This window comes from Polypterus senegalus, chromosome 3, assembly GCF_016835505.1.
Source record: "Polypterus senegalus isolate Bchr_013 chromosome 3, ASM1683550v1, whole genome shotgun sequence".
Lineage (NCBI taxonomy): Eukaryota > Metazoa > Chordata > Cladistia > Polypteriformes > Polypteridae > Polypterus > Polypterus senegalus.
This window is the reverse complement of record NC_053156.1, coordinates 51192809-51207901: the sequence shown is the minus strand read 5'-3', so window position 1 is coordinate 51207901 and position 15093 is coordinate 51192809. Positions and strand designations below refer to the sequence as shown.

The following is a 15093-nucleotide window of genomic DNA, read 5'->3' as shown; positions in this document are numbered from 1 at the left end:
TTTATACCCTGCATCTTCTCATTAAACTTGTATCTAGCAAATATCGTATTCGTCGTAGGCATGACAAACGCCAGCGGCAGCCTGTCTATGAACTTAATTTAAACTTAAGGTTTACACCATGCTTTGTTTCCGCAGTAGCTGCACTTATGAATATGCTTGTATGCGTCACTCGCTTCATATTCTTTTGCTGCCTTCTCAATTGTGTAATGCGTTTTTGTTCAGCGCTCTTTGGAGCTCTTCCTTGTTCTCTGTGTACTGCGTTCACAGTCAGTTCACGTGAGCTGCTCGGAGTACATGCATCGAAGGTTCTCAGCTGTGCTTGTGCTCTCTTGTGCGATCTTGCGATGTCCACGGCTTTATTTAATGTTAGCTAAGACACGGCACTTAAAAGTTTCTCTCGCACTTTCGCTGAGTTTGTGCCAAACACTAGTCTATCCCAGACCATCTCATCTTAGTTTGCATAAGCACAGTCCTTCACCCGCGAATATTTAGCGGCAGCGTGTCTATTGGATTGCTGCTGACGGACGGCCTTATATGGGCAGGCACTCAATTAGTGGGAGATAATCCTGGATACAGGATATATTTTTATGGAGAGCAAAATATTATGAGTTATTTAAGGTTTGAGTTGATTTATTCCGGAATAATATCCCTGTCTGTTTTTATTCATATTTATTTTAAAAAAAGTAAAGTTTTAAAAGTTTAGTTTTTGTGTGTTTAATAAATGTTTATCCTGTTCGGCCTGCGACCTAAAGTGTGTTTTGGATTTTGGCCCCTGTGCAATTGAGTTTGACACCCCTGATTTAGTCGACACAAATATCTTTGGTTGGAATGTAAGGTGAATTTACTATACATTTGTATGGTGAAGAAAAATTTATGCAATGATGCCTACATTTAACTTACATTCCTACCAAAGATATTTCTGTCGACTAAATAAAAATTCCTTCTATTTAAAATTTAAATAGAACTTGAACAGATACGATAGTTCATAATATCCACGCAGACTTGCACGTAAGAGCGGGAGTCATCCGTTTTAACAAACAGCGAATTGCATTGATACGAAATACCCTGCCCATTTAATTGTATAGGAATGGATAAATAAATTAAGATTTTGTACAAATAATGTTTTTCATTTTTCTTCCTTAATGGATTCTGGCACCCCCAGCAACAGTTGCTCGCACCCCAAAGAGTGTATATGTGTGTGTGTATATATGTATATATGTATGTATATGTATATATATGTTTATATATGTGTGTGTGTGTATGTATATATATATATATATATGTATTTGTGTGTATATATGTGTGTGTATGTATGTATGTATGTGTGTATGTATATGTATGTGTATATATGTAGATATATATATATATATATGTATGGATATATATACATATATATGTTTATATGTGTGTGTATACTCATCACTCACAACATTGACAAAACAATTACATTGACAATCATGTTATGTTATTTTCAAAATGTTTCCTTTTCTTTTTCATTATTTCTTTAACACACTACTTCTCCGCTGCGAAGCACGGATATTTTGCTAGTATATATATATAAACATCTACATGTGGAAGTCTGTCTGTCCAGCCTGGAAGTGTGAGGCTACAGCATGAAGCTCACAGAAAGTGACTCTGTCGCCAAAGTGAAACTGCCGATGAAAGACAAACTTGCTTAGCCGCTAATTCACAAGCGAGGTGAGCACATTGGCAAAACAAAACCCCAACGAGAGAGAAACTTCCTTAGCCGCTGATAGACAAGTGGGCCAGGCACCTCTGCATTTCAATTTTTTTTTCTGATGATTTAAATAGTTTCTAGAAGCCCAGACTTTTTACAGCACGGGCTTACACAGCTACTATTTATGTTGGCTCAGAAGTCCAGAAAGCCAGATCAGATTCATACTGTAAGCAAGTTTCATTGGTGCGCTCTGGTTTTACCTTTTACTGCAGGTCAGACTGAGACAAATTGGGCCAGTGGAAGTGAACCTGACTTTTAGACAAGACACATAAGTGAACTAAAATTTTTAAGTAAAAATAATATATATATATATTTTTAATTATTCTTAATGATGGCATAATTTCCAAACCCAAGTCAATGATAAAATTCATCATCACATGTTCAGAGTTCAAAGAAATTCTTACTGTACCTTTCGGAAAAGTGATGTTATGCGCTCCCGTGTGTTGTAGTGCTGAGAGTTCACCCAAATGATTCGTATTAAACTCAGCAGCTTAGGCAGCTTTTCAGGGATCTCATGAGGCTTAAGATTGGCCAGCTCTTCACATGGTTCCCGAAGAATAGAAAGGAATAAAAGATTTGATTGGGCTTGCATCGAACCATCCTGAAAAAACACATATAACAAAAAAAAAAAAGAAAAACACATTTAACTGCAAGACAGTGGCTTAGGTTATGTTATAAGATGTGGAATTGTGTTTGTGGTGAAGTGGCTAACTGGCATATTACACCTAGCTGTATCATTGTTGTCAGTATTGAGTAATGTTTGTCTGCATGGAGTTACTTTGTGTATTTTCATTGCCCTCCATAGCCTGATGGCATGAAATGTAGCTTGACTGTGGACTCAGTATTGGCATGGTACGAGACAACATGGGTGAATGTACTGTATGAGTGTGTTCAGCAGCAGGTTATCCCCCCCATCCAGTGCTGGCTTTGCCTTTTCACTCAAGCTGATGGGATATATTTTAGCTTCTTGCCAAATAGAATTACAATATGTAGGGCAGAATGAATGAATAAATGAATGACCAACATAATAATGACAATTTTTAGTATTCTAGAAAAAAAACATCAACCAGTTTTTCAATTTAAGAGGAACCATAACTTTAGAAGATTAATAGCTAGCATAAAATCCCATCTAACAAGCCCAGCACCTCAAGCTTTCAAGATTAGTCTCAGTCAGTCAGTTTACATCAGTTATCAAATACTCGGCATTAGATTTATTTGCAGTAATTAAATGATTGGGCGAGAAATTCATACAGCAGTCAATAGGATGAGATCTTAAAAATAATAATCAGATGGTTTACACTCATGTTAGATAGTAGGGACCTTAACCATAACAGGTACAAGGCCAAACATTAATGCACAAAAGCAGGAAATATTAGAGTAAAGCAAGAGTGCCTAAAGTTCCTTTTTTATATTGAAGCACACCTGATCAGTAGCCCTTATTTGTAATACATTTCTTAACTGATATGGAAGCAGTAAGGGTGTACTTACTTTTTCACACAGGTTGCCTTATTTTTGGTTGTGTAAATAACACAATGAAACCTGGAGCTATAATCAACGGATCAGGAGATGAGAGAACTGAGTCACAGATGATAATGACTGTTTCAAAACTATAATTCTGGTTGATTCCAGATGTGCCAATAAATATTCACAATAATGTCTTGCAATTACAGACAGAGCTTAATGCAAGAACATTAACAAACACAAGAAAAATAATTCCAGGTGCTATATACAGTGACTCCAAAAGAAAAAGTGATAATAACAAATCCAACAAAACAAAAACTAAAGCCTTTTCTTCAACAGACAGTTCACAAAGGACAAACAGAAAAATAATAAAAAGCAAAAACTGAAAAATTATACACACATCCAATAATAAAAATATGCGCACCCATAAACACAAATTACTTCCTCCAAAAAATATATAGAAATTGGAGGTAAACTGTCTTCACTAATATATACAAACTTAAACAATCTTCTCTCTGCTCAGCTGTAAAGAAGTTCTCTCTAGTCAAAAGACCAGTCAAAAGACGACCCCTGGAGTTCTAGACTTCAGTTTTATATTGTTAGCCCTTTTGCCTAGCCAATCATTATTCTCATCTTTCGGAGTCCCCCAATAACAAGCGATGATGAGTCACACACCCTATATCCTCCTCTGATCAGGTGCAGTGTCATTACCTCCAAATTGTCCCATGCGCGTATACGTGCTTGCAACCACGTCACACCGGTTGTTCGTTCACCATTGCAGGTAAGTTACACAGTGAATTTTCACGTACTTCACTGTTCTTTCTTTCATCACGTGTGGATTCTCTCTGCCGGAACCTCCTAAACTCAACGCTCCCAACATTTCTTCCTACAGCGGCTTCGGGCATATGCTTTGCCATCAGCTCGCTTCAATTTAAAAGCACGCCTGGAGATAATATAGCAGCATCAGGCACAGCACACTGATATGTACCTTTATCACCAATGCTGTTCACACATTCAGAATCAATAGACAAATGAATTGGCTTGTTTAGTATACATCCCCTGGCCAGTGCACTGAGCAAAGGAAGAAGATTCAGAAGGTACAGTATAAGCAGAGAAAGAAACATAAGTGCCAATTAAAAACAGGGGTGATGAAAAGAGACACAGAGAGAGATGGAGTAATGAAACACGTATTCAGATTTTTATGGTGGTGTCTAGCAAAAGGAATCAGAGGGACTGTGGTAGGTCAACCTTGGCTTCTTTATCTGTAGTTGCATCTTTTTTTTGCAGTTGATGACGATACTTGCTGAGTTGGTTCAAGCTATAATTTTATCCAAAAAATGTACAGTAATTGTCATATTTTTGAGCCAAGCCTTTCAATTCTTTGTGACTTTTCTTATTAATACCTGAATTTGCTTGGAGAGTTTCCGAAATGGTCCCAAGTATGACGATTTGGAGAGCTCCAGGATGGCTTGGATGTGCTGAACTCCAGGTTTATTAAGCTGCTCACTGATTCCAGACAGGTCGGCACAGCGATTCTTCCAGAAGTCGATTTCTTCCAACACCCCTGAGTTGTCACCTCGCTCTACAGCTTCCTGGGCACTCAAGACTTCCTTAATTTGACGGGTCCAGTGAATCACAACAACTAACAAATCACAAAGACATATTGGATTAAATTCTAGACATATTGACAAGTCTGCAGCTTCAGTCAATGATTATAATGATCTCCTAAGTCATATTCAAGGCTGAACATGTCCATAGAATATGCTGGAAACTAAAATAAATCCTTGGGTACAAACTGGGCAATTCATTGTAAGAATAAAGAATTCTCAAAATAAAGAAAAAAATCACACTTACTCTCCATTCTAAGGACAAGCTCTTTATCCTTTGATGCTGTTTGAGGGTTATACTGTAGAACCTCCACTGGAATGTACAGAACTGTTTGTCCTTTTGACTTAAAGAGAACATCTGCAAAAAAGGGAGCTCTTTATCATGAAAATATATACACTCAATTAACAAAATCATGTAGAGTCATGCAAACAATATGTGACAGCCAGCTCCCAAAATATAAACTTCCAATCTCACTCTGGAAAACGAACAGGTCATCAGTCTGGCAGGCTTAGACACTGTTCACCATTTAAGATATCAGCCTAAGCCTGTTATACAAGACCCAGCTCTTTTCTAGGGAATTTAAATACTGCTGTTCAGTGCTACTCTGTTTGTTAGTTATTTCATCAAAAGTAACAGTTTAGCACTGATAATGAACAATTACTGACCCACCTGTGCTCTATTTCACCTTTCAGTTTCCTGCGTTGGCATTTGGTGACGCTGCTATATTGACAAACCACCAAACCTGCCCATGAGAAATGATGCCTCAGATATTGGGAGTCTTGGGATTCAGTCATATAATCTATACATATAAAGGAGAGTTGGGATCCAAGAGACTGTGTTTGTGTGTTTGTGGAGGGATGGAGAGTTAAGGCGGGTAGGGGAGTGACGTGATCATCTCCCTTCCCATTCATGTCATTTCATTCACTTCATTTCGCTCCGAACTGAGCTCCGCAGCTGATGCGGTCTTGCCGTTCTTTTTCCTTACTGTTTAGTCCTCTCTCCTTTACTGATTTATATAAAGAAGAGTTGGGATCTGAGAGACTGTGTTTGTGTGTTTGTGGAGGGATAGAGAGTTAAGGCGGGTGGGGGAGTCATGTGATCATCTCCCCTCCCATTCACCTCATTTCATTCACTTCATTTCGCTCCAAGCTGAGCTCCGCAGCTGACACGGTCTTGCCGTTCTTTTTCCTTAGAGTTTAGTCCTCTCTCCTTTACTGATTTACTGTTTACTAGACGTAGTACTTACTGAATAGTATTTTTTCCTTTAGTGTTTCTACTTAGTGTTTCTTACATACGGTGTGCCGGTGTTCCCGGCGGTGTTGCGATTTACTGTTACTTTCTACTTCGTTTTTATTCTTTAGTGTTTGGTAGACTTTTACTTTATCTCATTTACTGTTGTTCCCGACGGTGTTGCCGTTTTTCCCATTTCTATTTTTTATGTAGTATGTTCACAAATTAGTCATAGAGAAAATGTATATATTTTGGCTCCAGGAGGACAAACCAAAAATGTTGTATATAAAGAAGCTCTTTAAGTCGCATGTAGGTACATAATTATTCCAACTACAGCGACTGCAGCGAAGCGCACGTGGTCTGCTAGTATTCAATATAGCAAGTACTTATGACTATCGAGAATGCCTAGGATGGGGAGGCCAGCAAGTACAGTCGTTCGAGGTCAGAATTGTGGCTTTATCTATTATGACTGATTGCATACAGGCCTATTTTCTCCAAATATGCTATTGACTATACTTTTTTGTTTTACTCTTCTCTATTATGAACTGGACATATCTTAATTTTAATATAAATGTACTTTATTGTGTCACAATTAGTTTATCTTAATCTCTGAGATTCACTTTCACTGTAATTTTTTTGTTTATACAGGGTGAGCCAAAAGGAAGCACCACATTTCAAACATTTATTCTACAAAAATGCTACAAGATAAAATAAATTCCATTACAACACAAGAAAGGGTATACAAAAAAAGAGTTTTTTCACTATGTTTTAAAAATGATGTCTTCAAGGTGGTGGCCATCATTAGTGATGCACTCTTCAAGAAGATCTCTGAACGCTCGCTTGACTCGTTCAGCCATTTCAAGAGGAATAGCAGCGATTTTGTGGTGAATAGCATCCTTGAGGGCTTCAAGGTTTTGAGGTGAGGGCTTCAAGGTTTTGAGGTCAGTATGTGTATACCTTCGACTTGAGATAGCCCCACAAGAAGAAAGTGCACTGAGCGTAATCATGCAAACGTGAAGGCCTCCTGACATTGTCACGCAGGGAGATCAGCTTCCCCGAAAACATTTCCCACAAAATTTGCATGGATCTCTGTGCCGTATGAGGTTTTGTTCCGTCCTGTTGAAACCAGGAATCCACCACATTCATTTCTTCCAGTTGGGGTCACCAAAAGTTCTCTAGCATTTCACTGTAATGTTCTAAAGTGACAGTGGCCATTGCTCCCCTTTTCTCAAAAAAGTAAGGGCCTACAATGCCAGATTCTGCAATTGCACACCAAACTGTAACACGCTCACTGTTCAGGGGTCTCTGATGAAGTTCATGAGGCTGGTTTCAGCCCACTAGCGAAAATGTTTGCTTATTTACGCAACCATGCAAATGGAAATGTGCCTCATTGCTGCACACGACGATGGCATCTCAATGAAAGGTTTGCAGAATGTTCACACACAACTCTCTATGGCTCTCCCAGTCTCTCTTAATTTCCATCCATACAAAATGATGGTAGTGCAGAAACTAGGGTCCTCATGAAAAATTCTCCTCAAAGATGTGTTGGAAATGCCTAAGGCTGAAGCATGTTTGAGCACTGAACATCTAGGAGACTGTAAAATTGATGCCCTTACAGCTTGGATGTATTCAGGCGTTCGTACAGTCCGAGGATGGCCTGGAGATTTTATGTTCAATGTTGTGCCAGTCTGTCTGTCTAAATTTAGCTACTCACTGAAGAATTGTTGTCCGATTTGGGACATCACCGTTAGGAGGAATGCTAAAGTATGTTTGGAAGGCGCATTGTGTAGTGATGATGGATTTCGCACATCAAAGTACCCCCACCCCAACACACTCGGCTGCTACTGCTTCTACCTCACACAATGACCTTGAGAAATCTGGCACTTCATTTTGGCTCACCCTGTATGTAAATATTGTATGGTTGAATACTTTATCATATGGTTGAATATTTATTGAATTGCTTTATATAAAATATTTTGGAAGTCTGAATATAATATACAATCTGGAAGCCTATTGCCATACAAACTGTGCCAATGCTATACCACTGATCAGATATCAAATAAAGAAGCTACAAATACATACCTTCTCAAACCCCCTTAATCCAATTTATGGTTACAGAAGGCCAGTGTATCTACTAACAGCACTGGAGTAAGGTAGAACGTAACCCTGGGCAGGGAAACAGTCCAGTGCAGATTTAGAAGCTATATTTATTTAATTAGCTGGCATTCTAGGACAATGTCCCACTACATTAATCTGGCTAAGTTACTGTATGTTATAACAAAAATGTCAAATTCAACAGTTTCTGTGATGTGAGTCACAAGTAGGAATTGAAATGGTAGCCTTATGTTTCACTGTCTGTCATCACAGTCGCTAGAATTCTAGGCTACTTTATTTTATTAGTAACACTCAGACTTTCATGAGAGGTGCTTCTTTGAGGACTGAAACACATCACCCCAGATCACTCTGTTGAGGTTGCTGAACTGTCCCTCACTACCATCTGAAGTTGCCACAGTTCTTTTCCTAACAGACATGCAGCATGCTTGAGTAGATGTTATATTGGCTGGTCACCATGCAAAAGCGTCCCAAAGTCCACTTGGTGATGAAAGTCTGCATCTCCTGCCATCTAATGTTGTAGCCATGGCACACTGACCAGCACAGTTTGCTTCACTGTCAACAATGCTGCATGCCCACATAGCTGTTGTTTTCTTGTCATCATATTATTCAAAATGTGTGTCTAAAATTAAATGATTCTGTTTTTCACATATGAATTCGTTCTATGCAAAACCTAAACATGATTCCAAGGTTTTGCTCAAAAACCCCTGGCAGATTACATTTACTGAGTGGAACCACAAATGTTTATTGTGTATTTTTTACGGTTGGATACAGGCAAGGGATGTGATTTGCTCAGGATCATCTAGTGATTGACCTTATGTTTTGCAATGAAATGCCACAGCAGCTAGCAGCTGTTCAAACAATATACCTAAAAGCCTACTGTTAACTGCAATACACATCTATGAAGAGTTAATTACCTGTAAGACTGGTAAGGTAGCGGTCCAGTTGAGTGGAGAGGCTGTTTTTGATACTTTGTGGCCAAGTTGTATTATCAAAGATCTGCTGAGCACAAATCCCATTCATGAACCGCAGGACGCTTTCTATGTATGGCCCACGCACTGAACCAAACTGTACTATAGTCTCAAACTCTTCCACTGTGATCACCTTTCCTTCTTTACGGATGAAGTATGCCAGCTGGTCTACAATCTAAAAGAAGATGGAGAGAAAGAGAAAATAAATGCTTCTAAGGTGGCAGGTTATATCTGTTTGTTTTCAAACAAATCTTAACTAAACACCCTTATTATTACTGAAACTGCATTATTCAACAGAAAAGAATGAAAGAAAATAAATTGTTTAATTTACAGAAAAACAAAAAAGGTGAAGAACACTGGGACAGCACCATCGTATAAATAAAGACACTAACTAAATAAATCTCACACTGAGGTTAAAGCAATTGGTCAAACATGTAAAACACATTTACTGACCCAACCACTATAGAGATTATTAACTCACATACGGCCACCATTGAGAAATCTGCACCCATCCAGTTTCCAATTTTAGTGGCCTCAGAAGCTGGTCTCTGAATGTGCTCCACATGCTCATTAGAACTGAAATTCTACAGGGCAGCAGACCCAAAGATGGTCTACATTAACGAACTAATCAAAATCAAAAAACTACAAATTGCCAGATTGTGTGCTTAATTAAGGAAATGCAAGAAGTTAACTTGCTTATACTCTGAAACATGCATACGCCATTTCTTATGCAAAAGTAAGGATTTATAAAAACTTAAACTTGGTGTGGAAATTGGCTTAAAGTTACAAAAGATCCTGACAATCTATACATGCCATGCAGACTTTTTTGGATGTTGGTATTTTAGCAACTCCAGGCAGCAGGACAATGAAGTTAGCCAAAAAGTGTGTTTCACTGCGTATTTCAATGACATCTCAGTCACATTTTGATGTCTGCCTATCCATCCATTTTCTGAACCTGTTGTTCTAAATCTGTAGTGGAAGAGAGACCACATGATTTCTACATGATGGTCACTGTAATGTAGGCTCCAGTTTAGTACACAACCTTAACAGGAGGGCCCTAGAACATCAAAAATCACCTTATATGTCAGTCATCATCATGAAAAAGGATACAAGTTCCATAAATGATATATTGATGATAACATTGCATGATAACAATGATAACATTGCATTTACAGGTTTGCTTGTCTATTTTAATTGTGGCAAAATAATTGTATTTTAAAATGTTGGAGAATTTTCTGTTATTTATTTGCTTAATCACAATTTTGTCTTTTAAATATTTGCAGCAGGGATGTATGTGACATGTGATGGATATCTGCGTAGAACAACACGCCACTGTTTGTACCGGCAGGCATATGCCAGATCCATGAGCACTACTGTTTTAATCACTGGAGCATGTTTTGTGCAAGTAAACAAGTTGAAACTGTGAACTAACCTGTAATTGAAATTATAGAGTATTTCTCTATCTGTTTTAAGGATTGGCAATGTGCTAGTGAGAGTTGCTTTGAGCAGGACAGATTATTGCTGATCCATCCTCTAAACCTTCTTATCAAAGGGTAAGAGCCAGCTGAAGCCTATCCTAACAAGCAACAGATGCATGCAGGACACCCTTGCACACCCATGCACATCAGGTAACAGTTAAGCATTGCCAACTCACCTCACCTTCATGTCTTTGGAATGTGGGAGGAAACTGGAGCAAACGCACATGCAAACTTCAGGCATTGAGCACAGTATGCAAATCCCAGACTCCTTACTATGAGGCAGTAGCACTACCACAGTGTCACCATGTGCATATTCATTGGTTAACATATATTTTACACTAACTGTGGTCTTAAAAATTGAAGAAAAAACACTCCCTTTATTTGAGTTAACATAACAATATAGTGCATCCGTCTGGGCAAGCCCCCCATTCACTCCTTAAAATTTGACAAACGTCAGTAATTCATCAAGTTTACATTCACTGATGTTACATTTTCTGTGTTCTCTCAAATTTTGAAAGTAAAGATGTCAATGGATATGGAACAAATTTATATAGTGATTAGGTCATAAATATTCAAAAAGGGCATTTTTAAGCCATGTATGGTATCTGGTGGGAGGTGACAGGAAGCAGCTAAAAGCATTGGCATAAGTACATAGTATTAAGTTGATCTGAGAAATTATAAAGGAATTTAGCATGGGACCTGGTGTTCGTACAGTTTTACAAATCTGATTTTTTATGCATATGAAGAGGCAGAAGAAGATAAAATTTTTGCCTTTTAATATGCAATCTAAGCAAGGTTTTTTTATTACTGAGGCTTGAGTCCTTGGGGGTAAACGCTAACATTATTCAAAGTTATTGTCTGTTTTTACATGCATTTTTATTACTCTTTAATTTAATATTGTTTTTTTGTATCAGTATACTCGTGCTGGATTATGTGAATTTCCCCTTGGGATTAATAAAGTATCTATCTATCTATCTATCTACAATAAGTCCATGCTACACTGATCAAACAATATTAAATGGGTGGTAATGTTTTTGTAATTGGCAAATGAAGAACTGTAAATTATATTTTTATATAAAACGTAAACATATATACAATATAAGGACATTTGAAATTAACATTTTCCAAGATTTACTGACATGAAGGTCTTACCTGAGCTGGGACTGAAAAGTCTACTCTAAGTCCAATGTAGGGATCTATATGAACAATCAGGACTCTCAAAGCTTCTTCTTTGATGAAACGGTCAAGGATTTGGTCATGTTCTTCAGTCCACATGTCATCTTTTAGGCCACTTAAAACAATCCTGCTTTTAATCAAGGGCTTCTACAAAGAATATTGAAGGTAAATGAGATCAATTAATTTTTAAAAAAAGGAAGGAAGCAGGAGGAGAAGTTTGATCATCACCCATCCAAGGACTATGCATTGTAGCAGTCTACCCTACCCTAAATATTTGTGCATGTTATATGCAAATGTAGGCAAAATTAAAATATATATATATTAGTTTTTTTAGATGATAAATATTATAAATCAGATAATTTTATTGTAATTTTAACTTTATTGTACTGAATACCACTTTACCAATAAGTATACTAGTATAAGACTCAAAAAGGATTTGCTGATTGCATATTATTCAAATTAAGTACCATGTGAAAGGAATAATACATTACCTGCGCATTTAACAATATATTACTATGTAGAAAAGACAGAAAAAATACATTTGAGTATCAAAGTAAATTTAAAATTTGCATCTGAATGGAACAACTAAAGAATAGTTTTACAAAAATTGATAAAATGAGAAAAACACAATCAGTCACATTCACATTTCCAAAATGTTATGTGTAATGATCATATTAGGACTGAAAACTTTAATTTTTACTGAAGAATTATTTCTAAATCTCTGTTATGAAGCTTGAATGGCTGCCACAACAGAATAGCATTTGAATTAAATTTACTTTCCTTAAGTTTGACTTGATTATATGGAATGTTACGTGCTTTACATAAATTTAATAAAAGTTGCAAATTCTGGGCTTTGGAAAAAAAAACCAACAACAACGTTCTACTGAGCAATGTTTTCACTAACTTACATGTTTTTCCACAAAACTGTTGATGAACGGTCTTTACATTTTGTGACTTCTATTTTGCCAGCTCCACTTCCATGACATCAACCATAACATTCAAACCAAGAACGTACACCCAATTAATTTCTTTTGCCAAGTCTCTCTGGCATTCTTATTAGCAGTGTTACAACTGGATTTTAGTTAGAATATTGTTGGCTCTGTATGGTAGCTTGCAATAGTATACAGTTGCCAGCACAATACAAAATAAAAACTGATTCATTGATGGACTAATACTCTATAGACTCCTGTCAGCCACTCCAGATTATTCATTCTCAAAGCAGCAGCTTCCTTACATCTCAAAGAAATACAATTAATATTAAGTTAGCTTACCAAGTCTGGTTCTTCAATTATGTCAACAGGAGTCTCTTCAGGGATTTCAACTGGTTGTGGGACCTCCTCTGGAACTTCTGCATTAAAGTAAGCACAAATGATAAAGTAGAAACTTCCTTTTAATATATGACATGCCTTATGGTACAGTAGTATTTCAGCAGTGACATTAAGGTTATTGGATTAACAGAAAATATGCAATATGCATCATAACAAAATTAGACAGGTGCATAAATTTGGGCACCCCAACAGAGATATTACATCAATACTTAGTTGAGCCTCCTTTTGCAAATATAACAGCCTCTAGACGCCTCCTATAGCCTTTGATGAGTGTCTAGATTCTGGATTGAGGTATTTTTGACCATTCTTCCATACAAAATCTCTCCAGTTCAGTTAAATTTGATGGCTGCAGAGCATGGGCAGCCTGCTTCAAATCATCCCAAAGATTTTCAATGATATTCAAGTCAGGGGACTGTGACAGCCATTCCAAAACATTGTACTTCTCCCTCTGCATGAATGTCTTTGTAGATTTCGAACTGTGTTTTGGCTCATTGTCTTGTTGGAATATCCAACCCCTGCGTAACTTCAACTTTGTGACTGACACTTGAACATCATCCTGAAAAATTTGTTGATATTGGGTTGAATTCATCTGACCCTCGACTCTAACAAGGGCCCCAGTCCCTGAACTAGCCACACAGCCCCACAGCATGATGGAACCTCCACCAAATTTGACAGTATGTAGCAAGTGTTTTTCTTGGAATGCGGTGTTCTTCTTCCGCCATGCAAAGTGCTTTTTGTTATGACCACATAACTCAATTTTGGTCTCATCAGTCCAAAGCACTTTGTTCCAAAATGAATCTGGCTTGTCTAAATGAGCATTTGCATACAACAAGCGACTCTGTTTGTGGCGTGAGTGCAGAAAGGGCTTCTTTTTCATCACACTGCCATACAGATGTTCTTTGTGCAAATTCCGCTGAATTGTAGAACAATGTACAGATACACCATCTGCATTTTTCTTAGCCTGCCAGACATGGGTTGGTTTAACAGCAACTGTGCCTGTGGACTTCCGTTTCCGGATTACATTCCTTACAGTTGAAACTGACATTTTAAACCTCTGAGATGGCTTTTTGTAGCCTTACTCTAAGCCATGATACTGAACAATCTTTGTTTTCAGATCTTTTGAGAGTTGCTTTGAGGATCCCATCCTGACACTCTTCACAGGAGAGTCAAAGGGAAGCACAACTTGCAATTGACCGCCTTAAATAAATTTTCTCATGATTGGACACACCTGTCTATGAAGTTCAAGGCTTAACGAGCTAATCCAACCAATTTGGTGTTACAAGTAATCAGTATTGAACAGTTACATGCATTCAAATCAGCAAAATTACAACGGGACCCAAATTTTTGCACAGCCAGTTTTTCACATTTGATTTAATTTCATACAACTAAATACTGCTTCACTAAAAATCTTTGTTTGGAAAACACCCCAGTACTCAGATGTTCCTACGAAATGAAAGACATACCACTGTTATCTTTTTTGTTGAAAGTAGAGTAAATTATTATGCAGGCTGAGAGGGGTTCCTAAACTTTTTCATATGACTGTATATTGCACAAACTGCATTTGTTTGGGATAGCAAAATCTAATAAGAATCCCAAAAGGCACAGGGGAAAAAAAGAAGAGTCTGTAACAGAATATACAAAGAGTGTCACTGTAATACGCCAGGCAATCGCTCTTCATTATCATGCATGTAAGGTGTTCAAAAATTGAAGCTGTTGATTTAGGATTTGCAAGCCCTCTGGTGACACAATGGTTAGAGTTTCAAATTTAGACCTTCACAACTCTAGTTTGTCTTTTAAATTTCACAGACATGCGAGTTAGTTTAATTAGCAACTCTAAATTCCATTCCCAAGGATTGCTGCTGTTGATCACTGACATGGGTGATCCCTGCAAAGGACTGGCTATGGACACCCAGAGCTGCTTTCCTCCTTGTGCTTACTGCAACTGAGATTGTTACCAACTCCTCGGTTTCTGAATTGGTGATTAAAATGAT

General features: G+C 37.6%; 1 protein-coding gene across 1 annotated transcript in view; it reads right to left on the bottom strand.

Annotated features, from left to right (window-relative positions):
- The window catches only part of dnah2 (dynein, axonemal, heavy chain 2), a 521611-nt gene that overhangs the window by 464435 nt on the left and 42083 nt on the right, over positions 1-15093 (bottom strand). Inside the window, exons 4-9 of the mRNA XM_039749646.1 lie at positions 13046-13122; positions 11751-11921; positions 9067-9295; positions 5054-5164; positions 4603-4841; positions 2148-2339 (exon numbers count right to left, since the gene is read on the bottom strand). Of these exons, the coding sequence (XP_039605580.1) occupies positions 2148-2339; positions 4603-4841; positions 5054-5164; positions 9067-9295; positions 11751-11921; positions 13046-13122 (1019 nt within the window). The remainder of the gene's footprint in view (positions 1-2147; positions 2340-4602; positions 4842-5053; positions 5165-9066; positions 9296-11750; positions 11922-13045; positions 13123-15093) is intronic.